This window comes from Theobroma cacao, chromosome 7 (assembly GCF_053813885.1).
Source record: "Theobroma cacao isolate CCN51 chromosome 7, ASM5381388v1, whole genome shotgun sequence".
Lineage (NCBI taxonomy): Eukaryota > Viridiplantae > Streptophyta > Magnoliopsida > Malvales > Malvaceae > Theobroma > Theobroma cacao.
The window spans coordinates 9,443,199-9,469,617 of NC_142645.1; the positions used below are offsets into that span (position 1 = coordinate 9,443,199).

The 26,419-nt window shown below is 31.2% G+C and overlaps 2 protein-coding genes across 8 annotated transcripts in view; both read left to right on the forward strand.

Annotated features, from left to right (window-relative positions):
• LOC148761638 (indole-3-acetic acid-amido synthetase GH3.17-like) overlaps positions 1 to 25,167 on the forward strand; it is a 69,979-nt gene extending 44,812 nt beyond the window's left edge. The window contains exon 6 of the mRNA XM_088808674.1: positions 25,090 to 25,167. Within this exon, the coding sequence (XP_088664800.1) occupies positions 25,090 to 25,167 (78 nt within the window). The remainder of the gene's footprint in view (positions 1 to 25,089) is intronic.
• LOC148761641 (alpha,alpha-trehalose-phosphate synthase [UDP-forming] 1-like) lies at positions 9,033 to 24,128 on the forward strand. 7 transcript variants are annotated; one of them, XR_016027441.1, is made up of 8 exons: positions 9,041 to 9,307; positions 9,392 to 9,543; positions 9,602 to 10,020; positions 10,171 to 10,272; positions 13,821 to 13,886; positions 14,619 to 16,005; positions 22,919 to 22,967; positions 23,452 to 23,531. XR_016027441.1 is itself a non-coding variant. In XM_088808112.1 (6 exons), exons 2-6 carry the CDS (start codon positions 9,992 to 9,994, stop codon positions 23,967 to 23,969), a joined length of 495 nt encoding a protein of 164 aa, XP_088664238.1. In that variant the 5' UTR covers positions 9,047 to 9,307; positions 9,392 to 9,991; the 3' UTR covers positions 23,970 to 24,128. The 7 variants fall into 7 exon arrangements, 4 of the variants coding, with proteins under 4 accessions (XP_088664238.1, XP_088664237.1, XP_088664239.1 ...); XR_016027443.1 differs by adding an exon at positions 12,896 to 12,981 and having other exon boundaries at positions 9,033 to 10,020; XR_016027442.1 differs by lacking the exon at positions 23,452 to 23,531 and adding an exon at positions 23,751 to 23,937 and having other exon boundaries at positions 9,034 to 10,020.
• Positions 25,168 to 26,419: the final 1,252 nt, after the last annotated feature.

Below are 26,419 nucleotides of genomic sequence, written 5' to 3' on the forward strand. Positions count from 1 at the left end.
TATTTTTCATCAAATTGAAATTGTTTTTACTTAATTGACTTGTTACGTTAACTCTCACATATTTATGTTAAAATTTAAAATTTAGTTATTCTACCTTCATAAGTTTTTACATCAATTCTTACTGTTTTACGTCAAGGCTTTTTCATGTCAACTTTAAATTATCATTATTTTTACCCTTACTATTCTTTATCTAAAAATTAAAATTTGCACATCGTTAAACACTTTTAATCCGAAAATATAATTTTAAATATTTATTTTTCATTAAATTGAGATTAATTTTACTTAATTGACTTGTTACGTTAACTCTCACACATTTACGTTAAGATTTAAAATTTAATTATTCACCTTTACAAGTTTTTACGTCAATTCTTATTATTTTACGTCAAGGCTTTTTCATGTCAACTTTGAATTATCATTATTTTTACCCTTACTATTCTTTATTTAAAAATTAAAATTTGTACATCGTTAAACATTTTTAATTCGAAAATATAATTTTAAATATTTATTTATCATCAAATTGAAATTGTTTTTACTTAATTGACTTGTGACGTTAACTCTCAAATATTTTCGTTTAGATTTAAAATTTAGTTATTCTACTTTTACAAGTTTTTATGTCAATTTTTATTGTTTTACGTCAAGGCTTTTTCATGTCAACATTGAATTATCATTATTTTTACCCTTACTATTCTTTATTTAAAAATTAAAATTTGCACATCGTTAAACACTTTTAATCCGAAAATATAAATTTAAATATTTATTTTTCATCAAATTGAAATTATCTTTACTTAATTGACTTGTTACGTTAACTCTTACATATTTACGTAAGATTTAAAATTTAGTTATTCCACCTTTACAAGTTTTTACGTCAATTCTTACTGTTTTACGTCAAGGCTTTTTCATGTCAACTTTGAATTATCATTATTTTTACCCTTACTATTCTTTATTGAAAAATTACAATTTACACATCGTTAAACACTTTTAATCCGAAACTAAAATTTTAAATATTTATTTTTCATCAAATTGAAATTGTTTTTACTTAATTGACTTGTTACGTTAACTCTCACATATTTACGTTAATATTTAAAATTTAGTTATTCTACCTTTACAAGTTTTTACGTCAATTCTTATTGTTTTACGTAAAGGCTTTTTCATGTCAACTTTGAATTATCATTATTTTTACCCTTACTATTCTTTATTTAAAAATTAAAATTTGCACATCGTTAAACACTTTTAATCCGAAAATATAAATTTAAATATTTATTTTTCATCAAATTGAAATTGTTTTTACTTAATTGACTTGTTACGTTAACTCTCACATATTTACATTAAGATTTAAAATTTAGTTATTCTACCTTTACAAGTTTTTACGTCAATTCTTACTGTTTTACATCAAGGCTTTTTCATGTCAACTTTGAATTATCATTATTTTTACCCTTACTATTCTTTCTTTAAAAATTAAAATTTGGACATCGTTAAACACTTTTAATCCGAAAATTTAATTTTAAATATTTATTTTTTATTAAATTGAGATTATTTTTACTTAATTGACTTGTTACGTTAACTCTCACACATTTACTTTAAGATTTAAAATTTAGTTATTCCACCTTTACAAGTTTGTACGTCAATTCTTACTGTTTTACGTCAAGGCTTTTTCATGTCAACTTTGAATTATCATTATTTTTACCCTTACTATTCTTTATTTGAAAATTAAAATTTGCAAATCGTTAAACACTTTTAATCAGAAAATATAATTTTAAATATTTATTTTCATCAAATTGAAAATTTTTTTACTTAATTAACTTGTTACGTTAACTCTCACATATTTACGCTAAGATTTAAAATTTAGTTATTCTATCTTCATAAGTTTGCACCTCAATTCTTACTGTTTCACGTCAAGGCTTTTTCATGTGAACATTGAATTATCATTATTTTTACCCTTACTATTCTTTATTTAAAAATTAAAATTTGCACATCGTTAAACACTTTTAATCCGAAAATATAATTTTAAATATTTATTTTTCATTAAATTGAGATTAATTTTACTTAATTGACTTGTTACGTTAACTCTCACACATTTACGTTAAGATTTAAAATTTAATTATTCACCTTTACAAGTTTTTACGTCAATTCTTATTATTTTACGTCAAGGCTTTTTCATGTCAACTTTGAATTATCATTATTTTTACCCTTACTATTCTTTATTTAAAAATTAAAATTTGTACATCGTTAAACATTTTTAATTCGAAAATATAATTTTAAATATTTATTTTTCATCAAATTGAAATTGTTTTTACTTAATTGACTTGTGACGTTAACTCTCAAATATTTACGTTTAGATTTAAAATTTAGTTATTCTACTTTTACAAGTTTTTATGTCAATTCTTATTGTTTTACGTCAAGGCTTTTTCATGTCAACATTGAATTATCATTATTTTTACCCTTACTATTCTTTATTTAAAAATTAAAATTTGCACATCGTTAAACACTTTTAATCCGAAAATATAAATTTAAATATTTATTTTTCATCAAATTGAAATTATTTTTACTTAATTGACTTGTTACGTTAACTCTTACATATTTACGTAAGATTTAAAATTTAGTTATTCCACCTTTACAAGTTTTTACGTAAAGGCTTTTTCATGTCAACTTTGAATTATCATTATTTTTACCCTTACTATTCTTTATTTAAAAATTAAAATTTGCACATCGTTAAACACTTTTAATCCGAAAATATAAATTTAAATATTTATTTTTCATCAAATTGAAATTGTTTTTACTTAATTGACTTGTTACGTTAACTCTCACATATTTACATTAAGATTTAAAATTTAGTTATTCTACCTTTACAAGTTTTTACGTCAATTCTTACTGTTTTACATCAAGGCTTTTTCATGTCAACTTTGAATTATCATTATTTTTACCCTTACTATTCTTTCTTTAAAAATTAAAATTTGGACATCGTTAAACACTTTTAATCCGAAAATTTAATTTTAAATATTTATTTTTTATTAAATTGAGATTATTTTTACTTAATTGACTTGTTACGTTAACTCTCACACATTTACTTTAAGATTTAAAATTTAGTTATTCCACCTTTACAAGTTTGTACGTCAATTCTTACTGTTTTACGTCAAGGCTTTTTCATGTCAACTTTGAATTATCATTATTTTTACCCTTACTATTCTTTATTTGAAAATTAAAATTTGCAAATCGTTAAACACTTTTAATCAGAAAATATAATTTTAAATATTTATTTTCATCAAATTGAAAATTTTTTTACTTAATTAACTTGTTACGTTAACTCTCACATATTTACGCTAAGATTTAAAATTTAGTTATTCTATCTTCATAAGTTTGCACCTCAATTCTTACTGTTTCACGTCAAGGCTTTTTCATGTGAACATTGAATTATCATTATTTTTACCCTTACTATTCTTTATTTAAAAATTAAAATTTGCACATCGTTAAACACTTGGTAATCCAAAAATAAAATTTTAAATATTTATTTTTCATCAAATTGAAATTGTTTTTACTTAATTGACTTGTTACGTTAACTCTCACATGTTTATGTTAAAATTTAAAATTTAGTTATTCTACCTTTACAAGTTTTTACGTCAATTCTTACTGTTTTACGTCAAGGCTTTTTCATGTCAACTTTGAATTATCATTATTTTTACCCTTACTATCCTTTATTTAAAAATTAAAATTTGCACATCGTTAAACACTTTTAATCCGAAAATAAAATTTTAAATATTTATTTTTCATCAAATTGAAATTGTTTTTACTTAATTGACTTGTTACGTTAACTCTCACATATTTATGTTAAAATTTAAAATTTAGTTATTCTACCTTCATAAGTTTTTACATCAATTCTTACTGTTTTACGTCAAGGCTTTTTCATGTCAACTTTGAATTATCATTATTTTTACCCTTACTATTCTTTATTTAAAAATTAAAATTTGCACATCGTTAAACACTTTTAATCCGAAAATATAATTTTAAATATTTATTTTTCATTAAATTGAGATTAATTTTACTTAATTGACTTGTTACGTTAACTCTCACACATTTACGTTAAGATTTAAAATTTAATTATTCACCTTTACAAGTTTTTACGTCAATTCTTATTATTTTACGTCAAGGCTTTTTCATGTCAACTTTGAATTATCATTATTTTTACCCTTACTATTCTTTATTTAAAAATTAAAATTTGTACATCGTTAAACATTTTTAATTCGAAAATATAATTTTAAATATTTATTTTTCATCAAATTGAAATTGTTTTTACTTAATTGACTTGTGACGTTAACTCTCAAATATTTACGTTTAGATTTAAAATTTAGTTATTCAACTTTTACAAGTTTTTATGTCAATTCTTATTGTTTTACGTCAAGGCTTTTTCATGTCAACATTGAATTATCATTATTTTTACCCTTACTATTCTTTATTTAAAAATTAAAATTTGCACATCGTTAAACACTTTTAATCCGAAAATATAAATTTAAATATTTATTTTTCATCAAATTGAAATTATTTTTACTTAATTGACTTGTTACGTTAACTCTTACATATTTACGTAAGATTTAAAATTTAGTTATTCCACCTTTACAAGTTTTTACGTCAATTCTTACTGTTTTACGTCAAGGCTTTTTCATATCAACTTTGAATTATCATTATTTTTACCCTTACTATTCTTTATTGAAAAATTAAAATTTACACATCGTTAAACACTTTTAATCTGAAAATAAAATTTTAAATATTTATTTTTCATCAAATTGAAATTGTTTTTACTTAATTGACTTGTTACGTTAACTCTCACATATTTACGTTAATATTTAAAATTTAGTTATTCTACCTTTACAAGTTTTTACGTCAATTCTTATTATTTTACGTAAAGGCTTTTTCATGTCAACTTTGAATTATCATTATTTTTACCCTTACTATTCTTTATTTAAAAATTAAAATTTGCACATCGTTAAACACTTTTAATCCGAAAATATAAATTTAAATATTTATTTTTCATCAAATTGAAATTGTTTTTACTTAATTGACTTGTTACGTTAACTCTCACATATTTACATTAAGATTTAAAATTTAGTTATTCTACCTTTACAAGTTTTTACGTCAATTCTTACTGTTTTACATCAAGGCTTTTTCATGTCAACTTTGAATTATCATTATTTTTACCCTTACTATTTTTTCTTTAAAAATTAAAATTTGGACATCGTTAAACACTTTTAATCCGAAAATTTAATTTTAAATATTTATTTTTCATTAAATTGAGATTATTTTTACTTAATTGACTTATTACGTTAACTCTCACACATTTACTTTAAGATTTAAAATTTAGTTATTCCACCTTTACAAGTTTGTACGTCAATTCTTACTGTTTTACGTCAAAGCTTTTTCATGTCAACTTTGAATTATCATTATTTTTACTCATACTATTCTTTATTTAAAAATTAAAATTTGCACATCGTTAAACACTTTTAATCTAAAAATATAATTTTAAATATTTATTTTTCATCAAATTGAAATTATTTTTACTTAATTGACTTGTTACGTTAACTCTCACATATTTATGTTAAAATTTAAAATTTAGTTATTCTACCTTTACAAGTTTTTACGTCGATTCTTACTGTTTTACGTCAAGGCTTTTTCATGTCAACTTTGAATTATCATTATTTTTACCCTTACTATTCTTTATGTAAAAATTAAAATTTGCACATCGTTAAATACTTTTAATCCGAAAATATAAATTTAAATATTTATTTTTCATTAAATTGAAATTATTTTTACTTAATTGATTTGTTACGTTAACTCTCACATATTTACGTTAAGATTTAAAATTTAGTTATTCCACTTTTACAAGTTTTTATGTCAATTCTTACTGTTTTACGTCAAGGCTTTTTCATGTCAACTTTGAATTATCATTATTTTTACCCTTACTATTCTTTATTTAAAAATTAAAATTTACACATCGTTAAATACTTTTAATCTGAAAATATAATTTTAAATATTTATTGTTTATTAAATTGAAATTATTTTTACTTAATTGACTTGTTACGTTAACTCTCACACATTTACGTTAATATTTAAAATTTAGTTATTCTACCTTTACAAGTTTTTACGTCAAGGCTTTTTCATGTCAACTTTGAATTATCATTATTTTTACCCTTACTATTCTTTATTTAAAAATTAAAATTTGCACATCGTTAAACACTTATCATTATTTTTACCCTTACTATTCTTTATTTAAAAATTAAAATTTGCACACGTTAAATACTTTTAATCCGAAAATATAAATTTAAATATTTATTTTTCATCAAATTGAAATTATTTTTACTTAATTGACTTGTTACGTTAACTTTCACATATTTACGTTAAGATTTAAAATTTAGTTATTCCACCTTTACAAATTTTTATGTCAATTATTACTATTTTACGTCAAAACTTTTTTATGTCAATTTTGAATTATCATTATTTTTACCCTTACTGTTCTTTATTTAAAAATTAAAATTTGCACATCGTTAAACACTTTTATTTCGAAAATATAAATTTAAATATTTATTTTTCATCAAATTGAAATTATTTTTGCTTAATTGACTTATTACGTTAAATCTTACATATTTACATTAAAATTTAAAATTTAGTTATTCTACTTTTATAAGTTTTTACGTCAATTCTTATTGTTTTACGTCAAGGCTTTTTCATGTAAAATTTAAAATTTCAACCATTGAATAAAAGTAAAGCAAATAAACGGTTTCTATGAAAACCCTAAAAGAAAGTCCATCAAAGGAAGGAGTTTCTCCAGTGAAGGAATTTTCTGCCAGAGGTTGGAGGTGGAGGACTGTCATATTCACCTTCAATAACTGGACAATTTTGCTGTATTAGCTTTACAACAGCAAGCCCATCCTTTGTCAAATAGTTTGCAGATCAAGATACTATACCAAAGCTTTACAGGTATGAGCTTTGCCCCTTATGGCATATTAAATTTTCTTTTATCCTTTCTATTTTCCCTTGATTCTTAATATGAGTCTGTTTTCAAAATTTTATGCAACCGGTCAAAATAGAAATTTTATCTATTTTTGCATGGCAAGAATGTGCGTCAAGTAGCATAACAATTCTTGATTAGTCTTTTTCTTCTGTGTTTGCATAATTTCAGCATCAGACTTTTTCACTTCACGCCAAATAATTCTCAGTTCACATTGGAAAGTCTCGTTCTTATTGAAACTGATATTGGGAACCAAAAATGTATAATATGGGGGAGTTGTTGTTGACTTTGGGCAAAATATTGAATTGACAGTACATACTTGAAGATGATAGATAAGGGCGTTTGACTGGCTGAACGGGAGAACAAAAACATTGGTATTTTCCTGAAGTTGATACAAACTCAATGATAAATATGCATCAACTTCTAGAGAACCTAAATTGTTAAAAAAAATGAACAGAAAATAGTATTGAAGATGAAAATAAGGTCTGCACATTTGCATTCAATTTCAATGTATTTATATATTGTAGAAGTGTAGGACTTGATAGATTGTTACAGAAATAAAATCTTATTAGAAAATATGTTGATCTCGTGAGATATTGAAGAGATTGTTAGAGAAATAAAATCTTATTAGAAAATATCTTATTAACTATTTTAATTTCTGAACACTTCTCAAGTCGTTTGTGTCGAACCGCTATTGGTATTTAACCTTCCTTGTGACTTGCTCTAAAAATCTAAAGGGAAAGGCAATGACTTGTACCCTCGGAATTGCACTTGAATGAGACTTGTAAGTTTGCTTTGCTAGTGATGGAATGGACAACCATGTTTTCTATAATTTCTCCAATATTATTATAGTGTAGTAAGTTTTTTATTTAATATTTCATGAGTATTTAAGGTTGTAATTATATATTTTTTATGGTTAATATGTGTAGGTTAATGGAGAATAAAGAAAATAATTTGTCAGATGCAAAATATTTGCACGAACTTTCAAAAGATGATATACTGGGTTTGGAGTTTGATGATTTAGAAGATGTTTATGAATTTTATAAAGTATATGCTTGTGCAATGGGCTTTGGTGTTCGTAAAGGTAGCTGTAGGCGAAACAAAGATGGAATTGAAGTAATGAAGCATTTTGCTTGTTCGAAGGAAGGATGTAATAGCCCTCACCCTTGTTGGACACAAATAAGACCTTATTGATTAAACGAATGATCGTTTGATGCGAATTGACGTGCTAAAGAGCAACAAAGGATGAAAAGAACGTTCAAGAATAAAATGCTTCGAGCGTGTAGAAACAACAATTAAATAATAATATTTTCGTTGGAGATGAATTAGTAAGCTAAAGGATGATTCAGAAGTAAACCGAGAGGTAATAATGCGTTTCGGGACCAAAGAAGGCAAGTGAAAAATTTTAAAATAAAATAATATTTTATTTAATAAAATAATATTAAAATATTAATATTTTATATGTTGTTGGAATTAGTCATGGAAAAAGAATATGACTAATTTAAGTGGGGGAGAAGAAGTAAAGAAAAATTTTGAAGGAAAATGACGATAATTGTGTCAGCGTGATTTTATTAAATTGAGCTAACGTGGGTAAGTAAATATTTAAATATTATAGTGACACCGCGTTGAAGTGCAATTTCAATATTTTGATTATACGCGTGCAAAGGAAGAAAGATAGATGAAAATTAAAATTTTTAAATGTGTCGGAATGATCAAATTTTAAGATACGAAAATTGAAAAATTGAATAACAAATAAAATGAAGTTGAGAAATTACATGTAAATTGCATTATTTGGAGAGAATAAAATAAATAAAAATAAAATGGATGATAAAATAATAAAGAAAAGATGTTGAAAAGTCAAATAATATATTTATATGTACATGAGTCAAGAATGGTGTGAATGTGGTTTGAATGGGAATGATATGGTTTGGATGGAAATGAAGAAAAGTCAAAGTCATTTGGAAGAATACTAAATTGGAACCAAGTGAAATGGGTGGCCGGCTAAGTGAATGGAGTAAAGAAATGAAAAGGAAATAAACAAAGGAAGAAGAATGTAGAAATGATGGTGGGGCCGGCCATGTGAGATAAAAGAAAGGAAAAAGAGATAAGAGAGAAAAGTTAAGTCGGTTAAGTGAAGAAGAAAAATAAAGGAAAGAAAAACCGTGGGAGAGGAAGAAAGAAATGAAGAGAAAAAGGGGGAGAAAGAACCATGGGAGAGGAAGAGAAAAGAGAACGGTTTTGCTGCACTTTGAGGGAGGAAAAGAAAGCTTTTTACTGCAATTTTTGGAGAAAGAAAAAGCTGAAAATTTTGAGGTAGGAAAGCTGATTTTTTTTTTTGAAGTGAATTGCTGGAATTTTTGAGGTTTTTATGGCTGATTTTGGTGCTGAAAATTCAAGGTTTTTGCTGCTGAAATTGTGTGAATTTGTAGCTGAAAATTTTGGAGGTTTTGCTGTCATTAAAGGGCAGCAAAGTGCTGCCAATTTGTGCAGAAAAATTGGAGCTAATTGTTGCCAATTTGTGCAGAAAAATTGTGCAGAAAAATTGGAGTTGTTTGCTGTAGAAAAATTAGAGCTGTATTGGAGCTATTTGTGCAGAAAAATTGGAGCTGTTTGCTGCCAATTTGTGCAGAAAAATTGGAAAGCATTGTGCTGCCAATTTGAGGGAGAAAAAGCAGCTTGGTGCTGCCAAATTTTTGAGGAAAAGAGAGATGAAAGTGCTGCCACCGGAGGAGGAAGAAAACGACCCAAGGAAGAGAGGAAGCCACAGTGGTGAAGAGAGGAAGACATGGTGAAGGGAGTGACGGTGAAAGAGAAAAAAAAAAGAAAGAAAAAGAAAAGAAAAGAAAAGAAATAGAAAATAAAAATGGGCATGGCCCAAATAGAAAATAAAATGGGCATGACCCAAATAGAAAATAAATGGGCATGACCCAATAGAAAATAAGTGGGCATGGCCCAATAGAAAATAAAAAAAAAATAAGTTTGACCCAAATAGGAAAAATGAAGAAACCCATGGAGAAGGCCCAATGGTAAGTTAATTTTATATTTTAAGATTTATGGGTAGTTTAATATTGTGCATATTTTGGATGAAAAATATGCAAGTTGCTTAAGGAATTTTTAATTAAGTTGTTACCCATATAAATGTGTGATTAAGTATACTAAGTTTAAATTGTTGTTAGGAAAGTTGTCGTGGAAGCGTGCCGAATGAAGTATGTGACCGACAAATAGGAATAATTATACGTGTACAAATCAATAGTGAAGTAATATCCCACTATTATGAGGTGAGTAGGGGGTGTCAATTTTAAAGAATTCTGTATATATATACATGTACGTATATTTTACGTGAAGTGCAAAATTTATGAAAAGCATGCGTCGATAGAATTTTAATGAATTGTGGGTGAAAGTTATTTTAGAAATCATTTGGAATATATATATATATATATATATATATATATATATATATATATTATACGTAAAGTGTTTTAAACCGGGAAGCAAGCTTTTCGAAAAGATTTACATCAAAGGAAATTGTGCCTTATTGTTTGTGTGGTGTGCATTCATGAAATTTATTACATATTCACCATGCTATTTTGATACAAAATATCATGCAAATATTTACAATGAACATTTTACGAAAAGAGAGTTTTAACCTGATGTGGGGACCGATATTTTGAGAAAGATTTAAAATACCCCATTGAAGATCAAATTTGAATTCTTTTAAAAGGTGATTTCATTTTAACAAAGAAATTCAAGAGTAATTAGAGACTACTACTTATTGTGTTATAAATGGTATTTCGAATCGAATGGCTTATGATAATGTGGGCATGAATAGGCTAGATTGTGATATAATTGTCATGTCATGCGGTTGAGGTTTTATTGTATGGTGGGTTAGCTTGCTGCAGTGGGCGGGTTTCGTGGACCAGCCTATTAGAGGGGCACGGTAACCCCGTTATATTTTACCTCGGTTGGAGAGGCGAGTAGGGTAACTCCTGAGGTACGACTTTAGAGTTCACGTCATGCCAAACCACCACGTGAGGGTGAACTCAGCCAACGCCAAGGAACGACTATGTTTTCAAAATAAAAACATGATTTATACTTACATAACTTTTTAACAGCCTTCGCGGACTCTGTTGGGATAGCCCCAAGCCAAGGTATCCCTAACAACCGAGTATGAGAATGATTTTGGCACAAGCTGAGTTTTAAAGAAAGTCATAAGCCATATTTATTCTGACAAAAATGTAATGGTTTTATATGAGTTGAAATAAGTTTTAATATTATGAATTATACTTCTTTGCATGGTAAAAATAGAATTAAACAGTTTTTCTCAGCTTCCCTATTTGTTATGTAAAACCTGACTCTATAAACACATGTCATGACATACATGCACTGAGTAGCATGTTATTACGCTAGAAAAACACCTAAGAATAGACGAAACTCGGTATTGTACCTAATGGTATACTTGAGTTGATTTAACCTCGAACTAGTTCAAATAGGAATTGTAGGATGAAATTTAATAGCTTATAGTCAAGGAATGACTAAAAATGATTGTTCGGAGTTCGAGGGTTCATATGGGGTAAAATCGAAAATTTTGATGTTCAGGGGCAAAAGTCGTCATTTTGCCACCTAAGATAATAATATGATCATGGAGTGAAATTTTTGATCAAGATTAACTATTTGGAGTATAATTTAATGATAGGAAGTGAAAAAATTTAATTCTGGTGATTTCTGGAGTGTATGGGCAAAAATCGTAATTTTACCACCCCGAGGATAAAATTTGAGATTTTGAGAGAATTTAGATCAAATTTGACAAATTGGAGAATGGTATGAGTATAAGGGATGAAAAATATGTCTATGGGCAATTTTTTAGTTTTTTGGGCAAAAATGTAATTTTTCACTTTTACGGAGGTAAAAGTGTAAATTTTAAAAATTACTCCACCGAGACTTTGGATAAGTCTGAGAATTTTATCTAAGTTATGAATATATGGGACAAGTGTATGGTGAAAATTTGGAAATAAATGGATGAAATTTTAAAAGTGGGCCAATGGGAAAGTGACACGTGGTTTTTTTTTAATGATATAATATTATTTTAATGAAAAGGCAGTCCATTTAAACCCCATTTTAAGTGCTGGCCGGCCATAAGGAAGAACAAGAGAGGAAATAGAGAGGAAAGGAAGAAAAAAAGAAAAACCAAAGAGAAACAAGAAAATTCAAAGGGGAATTAGTGATTTTCGACCTTTTACGCGTCTAACGGTAAGATTTTTCGACTTTAGTTTGATTTCTACCTTTCCTAAGCCTTTATTTCCATTTAGCATGCTTGAGGAGAGAGATCAAAAAGTGATATCAAGGGCTGGACGAAATTCTAGGGGAGAGATTTTGGAATTTTTAGGTTTTGATTTTTAGTTAAATTCGTAGTTTTAGTTAGTTAAATATGTATAGAAATTAAATTGGGCAAGAAAACATGAAATTTTCACAATACCCCACCCTTGGCTGAATATGTATTGATGTACAATGATGATGAATTGATTTTTATTCTAAGGAAAATGAAGAGAAAATGATGAAAAATGATTAAATGTAATAGAAAACAAAGTAGAAAATTTACCCAGTTAATGTCCCATTTTTGGCCGAATTTTCCAAGGAAGGGAGTGAGCTGATTTTGGTGATTTTAGAGAGATATTGGCTGATATTTAATGGTTAGAAATGTTGGAGAGAGAATGAGATGATTTAGAGCTAAAATGGAGCGCGTTAGCAATTTATCGGGCAAAGTGTCAAAAATAGGTTAATACCGCGTTTAAGCCGTTTTAGGGTATTGTATTTCATACCATGCATTAGTATAGGATTTAAGTCAAATATATAGTGATTTAGCATCAATGTGATGAATTGTGTAAATTTTTGTAATGTGTCTAGGAGGAGAGCCTTTTGGAAAAGGCAAAGAAGTCGTACCCGACGAGTAGTGATCGGGGCGCTTAGAAAGCTTTTAGTTTGTACAAACGGTGAGTAAACTTATTATTATTGTAAATTATCTAGAGTTTATTTTTAAATGCTCTTTATGTATTTTATGAAATGAAAACGAGATTAAAATGAGATTTTTGATGTTTTAGGAATAAATGTGACAAATAAAATTATATTGTGTTGATTATGAAATTGAGTAATTTGAGGCTATAAATTTACTTGAAAAATATATATTTTCCTATGAATGGCTTATGAAAAATGAGTATATGTGGCTATATTTTGTGAGTGCATTGGGAAATTTATGTAAGCTGTTTTTACTATGCAGGCTGGATAAATAAATAAAAGCCACGATATACTGTTGAAATTTTATTAAAATTGGTGGGTTAGTCATTGCAATGACGGGTTTCCGTGGACTGCCTATTAGAGGGGCACGATAAACCTAGTTATATAGTTACTCCGGTTGTAGAAGCGAGGAGGGTAACTCCCGGGGTAGTATTAGAGCTCACTTCAAGTCGAACCCCCACGTGAATGTGTAACTCAGTCAATGCCAAGAAACGACTTGTTTTAAAAATAAAAATGTGTTTCACGTGTGAATATTTTAACACCCTTGACGAACTCGATTAGATGCCTCGGTCAAGGTATCTCCGAGGATTAGTTTTGGCTTGAGCCTTATTTTAATAAAAGACATAAGCCTTAACAACTGTTTTGGTAAATTACAAATATTTTATGGTTTAAGAAATAAATTGAAAACATTATGAAATGGGTTAAAATTTGTTGTTTAAACTTGCCTCCATTTTACTCGCCTTTAGATATTTATGATAATGTCTGTTTACTCATTGGGATTGCAAAATCTGACCACTCTCATTTCCACCCATTTCAGGTTCAGTATAGACTGTAGATAGCTGATCTCATCGAGGACTACCATTGGATCTGCATTTTTCAAACCGTAAGTTCACAGTCCTTTTTACTTTTGTCTATTTGGGGGCCCTCTTGTTAGTGTAAATTAAATTAAATATTTTGGCTTATTGTATTTCAGTATGTATAAATTTATTTAGCTTTTACGCTATAAAAATTATTCACGTATAACTCTATAAATATTGTTTTATAAGAAAATAGAATATTTCCCATAATATTTCTTTTATTTTCTTATTATATTCAAATAACCATAATTTCATTTTAAATGAAGATTTTAGACTTTTAAACTCATTTTGAATATGAAATATGTGTTTTGTACTTGTATATTACGTTTTAGCCAGTTTCAAAATTTTTGAGAAAAAAATGATCAAAATATCTCTGTGTGGCGAAAATTTTATTTTGATTGTTTTTTATCTAAAATGGTGTATATTTTCTAAAAACTCGATATTTAACAACGATTGCTCACAGGAAAGGAAAGGAACTGATATGTAAGCCTTGCGGGGTTTCGGTTGGCATTCCGGATAATGAGTGTCAATCGGGACGTCGCGACGATTGTCATGGGCTTGAGAGAGGTTCCGGGTCATGACAATTCTATTGGTATCAGAGCCTTTGGTTTTAAATATAAGAGTTTTTGGTTTTAAAGTGGTTTTAAAAATTTACAGTATCAGTGTGGCCCCGGATTAAGTTAGGTTAGGTTGAATAGAATGCATGCATTTTCATATAGAGCCTAAGGTTTCCTAAGCTTGCTTGTTTTCTCTTATAGATTATTATGCCTTCTCGACGCGGACGCCCACCTCTCACTAGATCGGTTGGGAGGGGAAGAGGTCGTTCCCAACGTCGTCAGCTAGATGCAGTAGGGGAAGAATCGACTGCGTCTACCATTCGGGAAGCATCTGCTGCTGGGCAGGCCGATAGTCCTCCACATCCTCCACCTCCTCCGTCACCTATTAGTATTCCTGTCATGCCTACTGAGGAAGCACAGGCATTGGCAGCTTTTTTTACATCAATGGTCGGTGGAGCTCAAACTGGTCAAGTTCCACCTATAGTACCATCAGTTACTCCTTTAGTTCCACCATCGGTACAGGATGTATCCATTTCTAAGAGGCTAAAGGAGGCTAGACAGCTCGATTGTGTGTCTTTCACGGGTTAGTTGGATGCCACTGTGGCAAAGGACTGGATTAATCCGATTTTAGAGAATCTCTCTGATATGAGATTAGACGACGACATGAAGCTGATGGTGGCTACGAGATTATTAGAGAATAGGGCTTGTACTTGGTGGGATTCGGTGAAGTCCCGTTCCACTACTCCTCAGACGTGGTCCGATTTTCTCAGGAAATTCGATGGTCAGTATTTCACTTATTTTCATCAGAAAGAAAAGAAGAGAGAATTTCTGAGTTTAAAATAGGGGAATCTGACTGTAGAGGAGTACGAGACTCGTTTTAACGAGTTGATGTTATATGTGTCGGATCTGGTGAAATCTGAGCAGGATCAGGCTAGTTATTTCGAGGAAGGGCTCCGTAATGAGATTAGAGAGCGGATGACAGTGACTGGTAGAGAGTCACATAAGGAGGTGGTACAGATGGCTTTACGGGCTGAGAAGCTCGTGACTGAGAATAGAAGGATTCGGACTGAGTTTGCAAAAAGAAAGAATCCTGGTATGTTTTCTAGTTAGCTAGTAAAAAGAGGTAAGGACTCAGCGATTTCAAGGAGTACTACTTCTGTTTTCGTGACATCTCCTCGGCCTTCATTTCCACCATCACAACAGAGACCTTCGAGGTTTAGCAGATCTGCTATGACTGGTTCTGGGAAGAGTTTTAGAGGTTCTGACCGATGCAAAAATTGTGGAAATTATCATAGTGGGCTATGTAAAGGGCCAATAAGATGTTTCCAATGTGGACAGATGGGTCATATTAGGAGTAATTGCCCACGGTTAGGATGAGCCACGGTAGTTGCATTATCTTCACCAGCTCGCACTGATATGCAGAGGAGAGATTCTGCTGGGTTGCCACCGAGACAGGGAGTAGCCATACGGTCTGGTGTGGAGAGTAATACCCCGGCACATCCACCTTCGAGACCACAGACTCGTACCTCGACAAGAGTTTTCGCTGTGACGGAAGATGAGGCACGAGTCTGACCTGAAGCAGTGACAGGTACTCTGTCTTTATTTGATAAATATGCTTATGTTTTGATAAATTCTGTCTCAGATAGGTCTTATGTGAGCACCAGAATTCACATTTAGAGAACTTGGCATAGAGTTGTCTCTCGCGCAAAGTTTGCAACATAATGCGCAAATGGACAGCATGTTCATCATCATTCTTCGAATAAACCAGGATGTCATCTATGAATACTATCACAAACTTATCCAAGTATGGATGGAACACCCTGTTCATAAGATCCATAAAAACTGCCGGGGCATTAGTCAAACCAAACGACATCACTAGAAACTCATAATGCCCATAACACGTCTTGAAGGCAGTCTTGGGTACATCCTGCTCCTTAATCCTCAACTGATAGTACCCAGATCTCAAATCAATCTTAGAGAATACCATAGCACCTCGTAATTGATCAAAAAGATCATCTATCCGGGGTAAAGGATATTTATTCTTGATGGTCACTCGGTTCAGCTGACGGTAATCAATACACAATCGAAGAGTGCCATCCTTCTTATTGACAAATAGAACTGTTGCTTCCCAAGGAGAAATGTTAGGGCAAATGAAACCTTTATCCACTAAATCTTGCAATTGGACTTTCAGTTCCTTCAACTCTGCATGAGCCATTCTATATGGAGGGATAGAAATATGTGCGGTACCGAGAAGTAAATCAATAGGGAACTCAAGCTCTCGATCAGGAGGCAGTCCCGGTAAATCATCAGGAAATACATCAGAAAACTCACTTACTATTGGGACATCCTCTAACTTAGGTTCCCCCTTTGAAGTATCAATCACGTATGCCAAATAAGCCGGATACCCTTTCTACACTAATTTCGAAGCTTTGATGGTCGAGATTACACAGGACGGTAATACTCAACGTTCCCCTACAAACACAATCTCTGCTCCCTCCGAATTTCGAAGAACAACTTCCTTTCGGAAACAATCCACGTTCGCCCGATGTGCAGTTAACCAGTCCATACCCAATATTAGATCAAAATCTAGGATCTCTAGAGGAATTAAGTCACCCTTAAATTCTTCCTCGCCTACCCTTACCCCACAGTCTCTATAATAACTGTTTCTAACTAGCTTTTCTCCTAAATGGGTGTGAATTATAATTTCTTCCTCTAATGGTGACAGGTTTCTATTAGTAATTGATGCAAATGTGGTGCTCACATAAAACCTATCTGAGCCAGAATCTATCAAAACATAAGCATCTTTATCAAATAAAGACATAGTACTTGTCACTGCTCCAGGTCGGACCCGTGCCTCATCTTCCATCACAGCGAAAACTCTTGTCGATGTACTAGTCTATGGTCTCGAAGGTGGATGTGCCGGGGTATTACTCTCCACATCGGACCGTATGGCCATTCCCTGTCTCGTTGGTAACCCAGAAGAATCTCTCCTCTGCATATCAGTGTAAGCTGGTGAAGATAATGCAACTACTGTGGCTCGTTCTAACCGTGGGCAATTACTCCTAATATGACCTGTCTGTCCACATTGGAAATATCTTGTTGGCCCTCTACATAGCCCACTATGATAATTCCAATAATTTTTGCATCGGTCAGAACCTCCGAAACTCTTTTAAGAACCAGTCATAGCAGATCTGCTAAACCTCGAAGGTCTCTGTTGTGATGGTGGAAATGGAGGTCGAGGAGATGTCATGGAAACAGAAGTAGTACTCCCTGAAATCGCTGAGTCCTTGCCTCTTTTTACTGGCTGACTAGAAGAAATACCAGGATTCTTCCTTTTTGCAAACTCAGTCGAAATCTTCCTATTCTCAGTCGCGAGCTTCTCAGCCCGTAAAGCCATCTGTACCACCTCTTTATGTGGCTCCTTACCAGTCACTGTCATCCGCTCTTTAATCTCATTACGGAGCTCTTCCTCGAAATAACTAGCTTTATCCTGCTCATATTTCACCAGATTCGGCACATATAACATCAACTCGTTAAAACGAGTCTTGTACTCCTCTACAGTCAGATTCTCCTGTTTCAAACTCAGAAATTCTCTCTTTTTTTCTTTTTGATGAAAATAAGTGAAATACAGACCATCGAATTCTTTGAGAAAATCGGACCACGTCTGAGGAGTAGTGGAACGGGACTTCACCGAATTCCACCAAGTCGAGCCCTCTTCTCTAATAATCTCGTAGCCACCATCAGCTTCATGTCGTCGTCTAATCTCATATCAGAGAGAGTCTCTGAAACCTGATTAATCTAGTCCTTTGCCACAGTGGCATTCAACTCACCCGCGAAAGACACACAACTGAGCTGTCTAGCCTCCTTTAGGTTCTTGGAAATGGTTACATCCTGTACCGGTGGTGGAACTAAAGGAGTAACTGGTGGTACTATAGGTGGAACTTGACCAGTCTGAGCTCCATCAGCCATTGCGGTAAAGAAAGTTGCCAATGCATGTGCTGCCTCAGTATGCATGGCGGGAATATCAGTAGGTGGCGAGAGGAGGTGGAGGATGTGGAGGACTATCGGCCTGCTCAGCAGCAGGTGTTGCCCGAATGGTAGACGCAGCTAATTCTTTCCCTACTGCATCTAGCTGATGACGTTAGGAACGACCTCTTCCCCTCCCAACCGATCTAGTGAGAGGTGGGCGTCCGCGTCGAGGAGGCATAATAATCTATAAGAGAAAACGAGCAAGCTTAAGGAACCTTAGGCTCTATATGAAAATGCATGCATTCTATTCAACCTAACCTAACTTAATCTGGGCCGCACTGATACTGTAAATTTTTAAAACCACTTTGAAACCAAAAACTCTTATCTTTAAAACCAAAAGCTCTGATACCAATCGAATTGTCACGACCCGAAACCTCCCTCAGGCCCATGACAATCGCCGCGACGTCCCGATTGACACTCATTATCCGGAATGCCAACCGGAACCTCGCAGGGCTGACATATCAGTTTCTTTCCTTTCCTGTGAGCAATCGTTGTTAAATATCAAGTTTTTAGAGAATATACACTATTTTAGATAAAAAACAATCAAAATAAAATTTTCGCCACACATGGGTATTTTGATCATTTTTTCTCAAAAATTTTGAAACTGGCTAAAACGTAATATAAAAGTACAAAACACATAATTCATATTCAAAATGAGTTTAAAAGTCTAAAATCTTCATTTAAAACGAAATTACGGTTATTTGAATATAATAAGAAAATAAAAGAAATATTAAAGGAAATATTTTAATTTTTTATAAAACAATAATTATAGAGTTATACGTGAATAATTTTTATAGCGTAAAAGCTAAAGAAATTTATACATACTGAAATACAGTAAGCCAAAATATTTAATTTAATTTACAATAACAAGAGGGCCCTCGAATAAATAAAAGTAAAGAGGACCGTGAACCTACGGTTTGGAAAATGCAAATCCAATGGTTGTCCTCGATGAGATCAGTTATCTACAGTCTATACTGAACCTGAAATGGGTGGAAAGAAGGGTGGTGAGATTATAAAATCCCAATAAGTAAACAGACATCATCATAAATATCTAAAGTTGAGTAAAATGGAGGCAAGTTTAAACAACAAATTTCAACCCATTTCATAATGTTTCTTTCTTAAACCATAAAATATTTGTAATTTACCAAAACAGTTGTTAAGGCTTATGTCTTTTATTAAAATAAGGCTCAAGCCAAAACTAAACCTCGGGGATACCTTGGCCGAGGCATCTAACCGAGTCTGCCAAGGGTGTTAAAATATTCAAACGTGAAACACATTTTTATTTTTAAAACAAGCCGTCCCTTGGCGTTGATCGAGTTACACATTCACGTGGGGGTTCAACGTGAAGTGAGCTCTAATACTACCCCGGGAGTTACCCTCCTCACCTCTACAACCGGAGTAACTATATAACTGGGTTTACCGTGCCCCTCTAATAGACAGTCCACGAAAACCCGTCACTGCAGTGACTAACCCACCAATTTTAATAAAATTTCGACAGTATAACGTGGCTTTTATTTATTTATCCAGTCTGCATAGTAAAAACAACTTACATAAATTTCCCAAAGTACTCAAAAAATATAGCCACATATACTCATTTCTCATAAGCCATTCCTAGGAAAATATATATTTTTCAAGTCAATTTGCAGCCTCCAATTATTCAATTTCATAATCAATACAATATATTTTTATTTATCACATTTATTCCTAAAACATCAAAAATCCGATTTTAATCTTGTTTTCATTTCATAAAATACATAAAGGGCATTTAAAAATAAACTCTAGATAATTTACAATAATAATAAGTTTACTCACCGTTTGTACAAACTAAAAGCTTTCTAAGTGCCCCGATCACTACTCGTCGGGTACGACTTCTTTGCCTTTTCCGGAAGGCTCTTCTCCTAGACACATTACAAAAATTTACACAATTCATCACATTGATGCTAAATCACTATATAATTAACTTAAATCCTATACTAATGTATGGTATGAAATGCAATAGCCTAAAACGGCTTAAACGCGGTATTAACTTATTTTTGGCACTTTGCCCGATAAATTGCTAACGTGCTCCATTTTAGCTCTAAATCATCCCATTCTCTCTCCAACATTTCTAACCATTAAATATCAGCCAATATCCCTCTAAAATCACCAAAATCAGCTCACTCCCTTACTTGAAAAATTCGGCCAAAAATGGGACATTAACTCGGTAAATTTTCTACTTTGTTTTTCTATTACATTTAATCATTTTTCATCATTTTCTCTTCATTTCCCTTAGAATAAAAATCAATTCATCATCATTGTACATCAATACATATTCAGCCAAGGGTGGGTATTGTGAAAATTTCATGCTTTCTTGCCCAATTTAATTTCTATACACATTTAACTAACTAAAACTACCAATTTAACTAAAAATCAAAACCTAAAAATTCAAAAATCTCTCCCCTAGAATTTCATCCAGCCCTTGATATCACTTTTTGATCTCTCTCCTCAAGCATGCTAAATGGAAATAAAGGCTTAGGAAAGGTAGAAATCAAGCTAAAGTCAAAAAATCTTACCGTTAGACGCGTAAACGGTCGAAAATCGTGAATTCCCTTTTGAATTTTCTTGTTTCTCTTTGGTTTTTCTTTTTTTCTTCCTTTCCTCTCTATTTCCTCTCTTGTTCTTCCTTATGACCGGCCAGAACTTAAAATGGGGTTTAAATGGGCTGCCTTTTCATTAAAATAATATTATAACATTAAAAAAATGTCACTTGTCACTTTCCCATCGGCCCATTTTTAAAATTTCATCCATTTGTTTCCAAATTTTCACCATACACTTGTCCCATATATTCATAGCTTAGATAAAATTCTCATACTTATCCAAAGTCTCAGTGGAGTAATTTTTAAAATTTACACTTTTACCCCCGTAAAAGTGAAAAATTACATTTTTGCCCAAAAAATTGAAAAATTGCCCATAGACATATTTTTCATCCCTTATACTCATACCATTCTTCAATTTGTCAAATTTGATCTAAATTCTCTCAAAATCTCAAATTTTATCCTCAGGGGGTAAAATTACGATTTTTGCCCCTACACTCCAGAAATCACCAGAATTAAACTTTTTCACTTCCTATCATTAAATTATACTCCAAATAGTTAATCTTGGTCAAAAATTTCACTCCATGATCAAATTATTATCTTAGGTGGCAAAATGATAACTTTTGCCCCTAAACATCAAAATTTTTTATTTTACCCCAAATGAACCCTCGAACTCCGAACAATCATTTTTAGTCATTCCTTGACTATAAAATATTAAATTTCATCCTACAATTCCTATTTGAACTAGTTCGAGGTTAAATCAACTCAAGTGTACCATTAGGTACAATACCGAGTTTCGTCTATTCTTAGGTGCTTTTTCTAGCATAATAACATGCTACTCAGTGCATGTATGTCATGACATGTGTTTATAGGGTCAGGTTTTACACATGTGATGTCTGGAGCTGGAATTTATGTCGATCCCAAGAAGATTTACCCTTGCAAAATTGCCTGTAAAACCTGACCCTTTCATTAATTTGAATAAGTTTTCCTGTAAAATTTTGCAAGCCTTATATCTTAACGTATTCTATTTACCCTTTTGTCAATTCTTTATTGAACATAATGTACATATATTAGAAATGGTCAAAAACAGCAGAGTTGCTGTTATTCAGCTGGGAGATAATATGGAACATCTTGACAAAGTAAATGTTAAAAGAGTAGCACTTTGTTTGGGAGTTTGCATGGAGGAGAGTAGAATAGTGTAGAGGAAACAATTCTCCTTTTCCTTGTTTGGAAATTAGAGTAGGCTTGAGGATTTATCGTAATTGAGTTTATCCAAAATCAAAAGTATGCCCCAATTTTGAATCAATACTAAAATAAATTTTGGGTGATATTGTTCACGTCCAAATCCTCTATCCAAGAACTCAAAAACACAGGGCAGTACTTTTATTCTCTTTCACTCTATTCTCCTCTCCTCTAGTCTCCCCTTCCAAAGATGCTGTGAAAGTTGACTATAAGTTTTTGTAGGTATATTCTCTATCTTCGTAGTTTGGTTATGTAGTGTTGTGCCTTGGGAAGATAGGTACTCTAAATTGACAAAAACTTTGAAATGCACAGGAAGTACTTGCCTTTTGTGGATTCTGTGAGAGAAAATTATTCAAACTTTTATTTTTATGTGAAGTTGCAAGACCTAGAATGAGAATTATTGATGTACTGGAGAATGATATACACTATAAACGAGTTATGATGTCAAAATTTCAGCTTGTGTATTTATATGGTATCCTGAACTATAATGTATCTTAACTTGTTATAATTTCTTAGTTTCATCTGTGGGTTTCTACCAGTGTCTGTAGTTTAGCCTGTGTTCTCACACAGCAAGATAGATCGTGTTTTATGTTTTTTTTGTTGTCATTAATTTTCATTCACTGGGTAATCTTCTACTGCATTTTTCTGTGTCTACAGGATCGTTCTCTTGACTTTCATGCACTATGTGCATTATATGCTGTTACAGGTACTGATTCAATTGGTTTCTTTTTTATTCTTCAATTTGCCAAATAGGGGGTCAACTTACTAGCCATGAACTGCATTTACAGATTTTGTTATGAAGTTAGTGTTTACAAACTTTATCTATCATGTTTTATGGGTTGAAACTTGTTCACGTGCAATCCTGCAACCTTGAAAGTTAAGCTTATTCCCCAAGTTTTTGACTGCAGATGTTGATTGATGTGATCATAAATTAGCAAATGTGGTGAATAGTATCTGCAGAGTCTTTTAATTATTTCTCAGTCTTTATTCTATGTGACATGTGAACATTTATAGAATATTGGCTTCTTTGCACCATGTGGAGCTCATAGGGTGATGGTAATTTGGTTATGAACTTTTACTAATTTATTCTAGGATATGGCCTTCTTAGTACTCAAATTTTCATCATGCTGTTAGTCAGTTGTGGTTTGCTGTCTATAAATATAATGGATGAAATTCCCTCCTTTCTTCAGATGTAGCACTTGTCACATCTTTAAGGGATGGCATGAACCTTGTCAGTTATGAGTTTGTTGCTTGCCAAGATGCAAAGAAAGGGGTCCTCATTCTCAGTGAAGTAATTACTTACTTCTTAAAGTTTTCACTGCACATTTTTTTTGGCTGAATGAAACGAACTAGTCCACTGTGCTTGATTTTCATGTTGTATCTTATAGGTTAATGAATATTTGTGTTATCGGAACTAATGATTACAGTGCTTTCCTTTTGTTACTGAAAAAGTTGTTTCTAATTTTTATATCCTTGATGCATCTTGCAGTTTGCAGGTGCTGCGCAGTCTCTGGGTGCTGGAGCTATCTTGGTAAATCCTTGGAACATCACTGAAATGGCTGCTTCAATTGGCCAGGCTTTGAATATGCGAGCTGACGAAAGGGAGAAGCGACATCGCCACAATTTTCATCATGTGACAACCCACACAGCTCGAGAATGGGTTGAAACATTTGTAAGGTATGTAGACACTATTTGTGTCAAATTTTGAATAAATATTTTGTTTTTTTTTTCTCTTGTATTTAAGAGTTCTGAAACTCTCCAGAGTACATTGATCATATAGGTCAGGCAAATTTTACCTCAACATTAATGATTAACTAGTTATATTTCAACTTTCAACATACATGTGAGTGTTAAAATATCCCTGCTACATCCAGGTTTGGATTTTTTTTTTTATGAAAATCTTGGAAATTATATAATTACTGTCAAAAACAATGTTTTTGCTTTTAAAGCTTCTCCAGAAGGTGAAAGTTGAAGCAATGATGCTTTTCTCACATGTTCAAGTGCATGTAAAATTTGGGAATCTACTGCACTTGTTTACCTCTTTGAACTATGGTCCTTCTTCATGTTTATGCAGATGTTCATATTTGAATTCCATATTCATCTGTCAATATTTAATGCATGTAGAAATGAAATATATGAACAATGAGAACTATGGCAGAGAGTTTTAGAAATTGATAGAAATTAAAATATTCCTTTTATAATGAAAAATGGAAGATTTGAACTAGAGTTTCAGCCATTGAGTTAAATATTTTAATATAAAAAAATAAATAGAAAATTATAAGGAGCAAAATATATATTAATGTTACAAAATTTTTATCTTGAGTATGAAAATTCATATAAGATAAATTCAATTGTGTACTCAAATCACATTTAAATAAAAAAAACTAATGATGATTTTTTTATGTCAAACAGTCGAATTCTTGGACTCAACACGTTGTATCATTTCACCATATAACTTTCTTGAGAAATGTTAGTTTTAATTATTATTTTTTATTTTATAAAATCAAACCATCAAACTTTCAAAATTCTTTTATCATCCCAAGTGGAAGCTTAAAATTAAACCAGGGCATTACGTATTATTCTGGGAGCTTAAAATGAAAGGAAGCCATGATCTTCTGGAGATTAATCCTAAGATAACAGAGGAATGCAGCTACATTGTGGAGGAATCACTAGATTATACGTATAGAGTTCTGAGGAGGGGCAACAGGATGGGGCCATTAGAGATAAGAGTGGTAAAACATGGAACATTTGATGCTCTAATGGACTTGTTCATAGCAAAAGGAACATCTGTGAGCCAATACAAGACACCCCGGTGCATAAAATCTGAGGAAGCTTTGAAGATAATGGATGTTGGGGTGGCTGGAAGGTACTTTAGCCCAAAGTCTCCTTGCGAGGAAACTAAATAAATGGCATATTGGTTTGGCATATCTGATGGTGTTTTCCCCAACTTCACTTCACTTAATATTTTAATGAGATTCAATAATAAGTGTTGTACCGTTGTACATGTAACAGGACATTATAGGTAATTAAGAGTTGAGATTATTGGTGATTAAATTAAAGAGAATTTTAAAGTTTGAACACAAGATTTTGTATAATTATGATAATTGATGAATTTCATATTTAAAAATTCTATAACACAAGATATATATATATATATATATATATGAATATATTTTTTTAAAAAAAATTAAGAAAGTGGGATTTGAACTCTACTCTTTAAATAGAAAAATCATACATCAACCAATAAATCAAATGTTCGAATACATATATATTTAATGATTACATTAATAAAAACTTAATTCCAGAAAGCTTGATATAGCCTATCCTTCCTCGAAAGTGAGCTAGGACCACCTTCTTACTTTCTATATTTTAGAACAACTTTACGCTTTATTTCTCTTTGAGTTTGGTCCATCAAATTTGGCATTCTATTGCAACTAATTAACTTTATTCGATCCTCTTAATTTATTTATTTTTTAATTCAAGCACTTGTATATATTTTATTGTCACGTGATAAAAAAAAAAACACTTATCATTGCAAAGAGCATCATCTTACTTATTACTCTCTTGGTCTCACTTCCTTTGTAGATGTTCCAAATTTATGTCCATTTTTCGTCTATGAACACCTAATATTCTTCCTTTTCTTATATTCCAAATTTATTTTTTTATCTTTTGACATTGATAGATGCAACATCAATTTATTAAAAAAATACACAATAAAACCAATGTTTTTTCCTAAATTTCGTTAAAGGGATAAGATAATAATAGTAGAAGGAGTATATTTTTGAAGAACTTTACACTTGTGTCTCTTCTGAGTTTGGTCCAATAAATCTGCCATTGTATTGCCACTACTAACCTTATAGAACTCGATAAATTTATCTATTTTTTAAGTCTCTAGAATCACATGATACACATTTTGATATTCTTTAATGCTAAAAACTTATGTTTACTATTTTATATTATATAAAAATACATTAATTTATTTTTAGGTTTTAAAAGTAGAAAGATTCTCACATGATTGTCTATTAAATATAAGTTCATTATGACATGCTAGCTAATTAAAGTTATTTCTTTTAATAATTTTTTAAGTTGAATATTATTTAATCATTGGCGAATATATTCCTGATGCCATGGAGGGGCCTATAACAATTTCGGCTGTTA

What these genes read in the sequence shown, in the direction of transcription:
- LOC148761641 (XM_088808110.1), top strand. Translation starts at nt 9,176, where the DNA reads ATGAAGAGAAAAAGGGGGAGAAAGAACCATGGGAGAGGAAGAGAAAAG. An exon ending in AAAAAGCTGAAAATTTTGAG is followed by an intron (nt 9,308 to 22,918) that starts GTAGGAAAGCTG and finishes CTGTGTCTACAG; the next exon opens with GATCGTTCTCTTGACTTTCA. An exon ending in GGGTCCTCATTCTCAGTGAA is followed by an intron (nt 23,553 to 23,750) that starts GTAATTACTTAC and finishes TGCATCTTGCAG; the next exon opens with TTTGCAGGTGCTGCGCAGTC.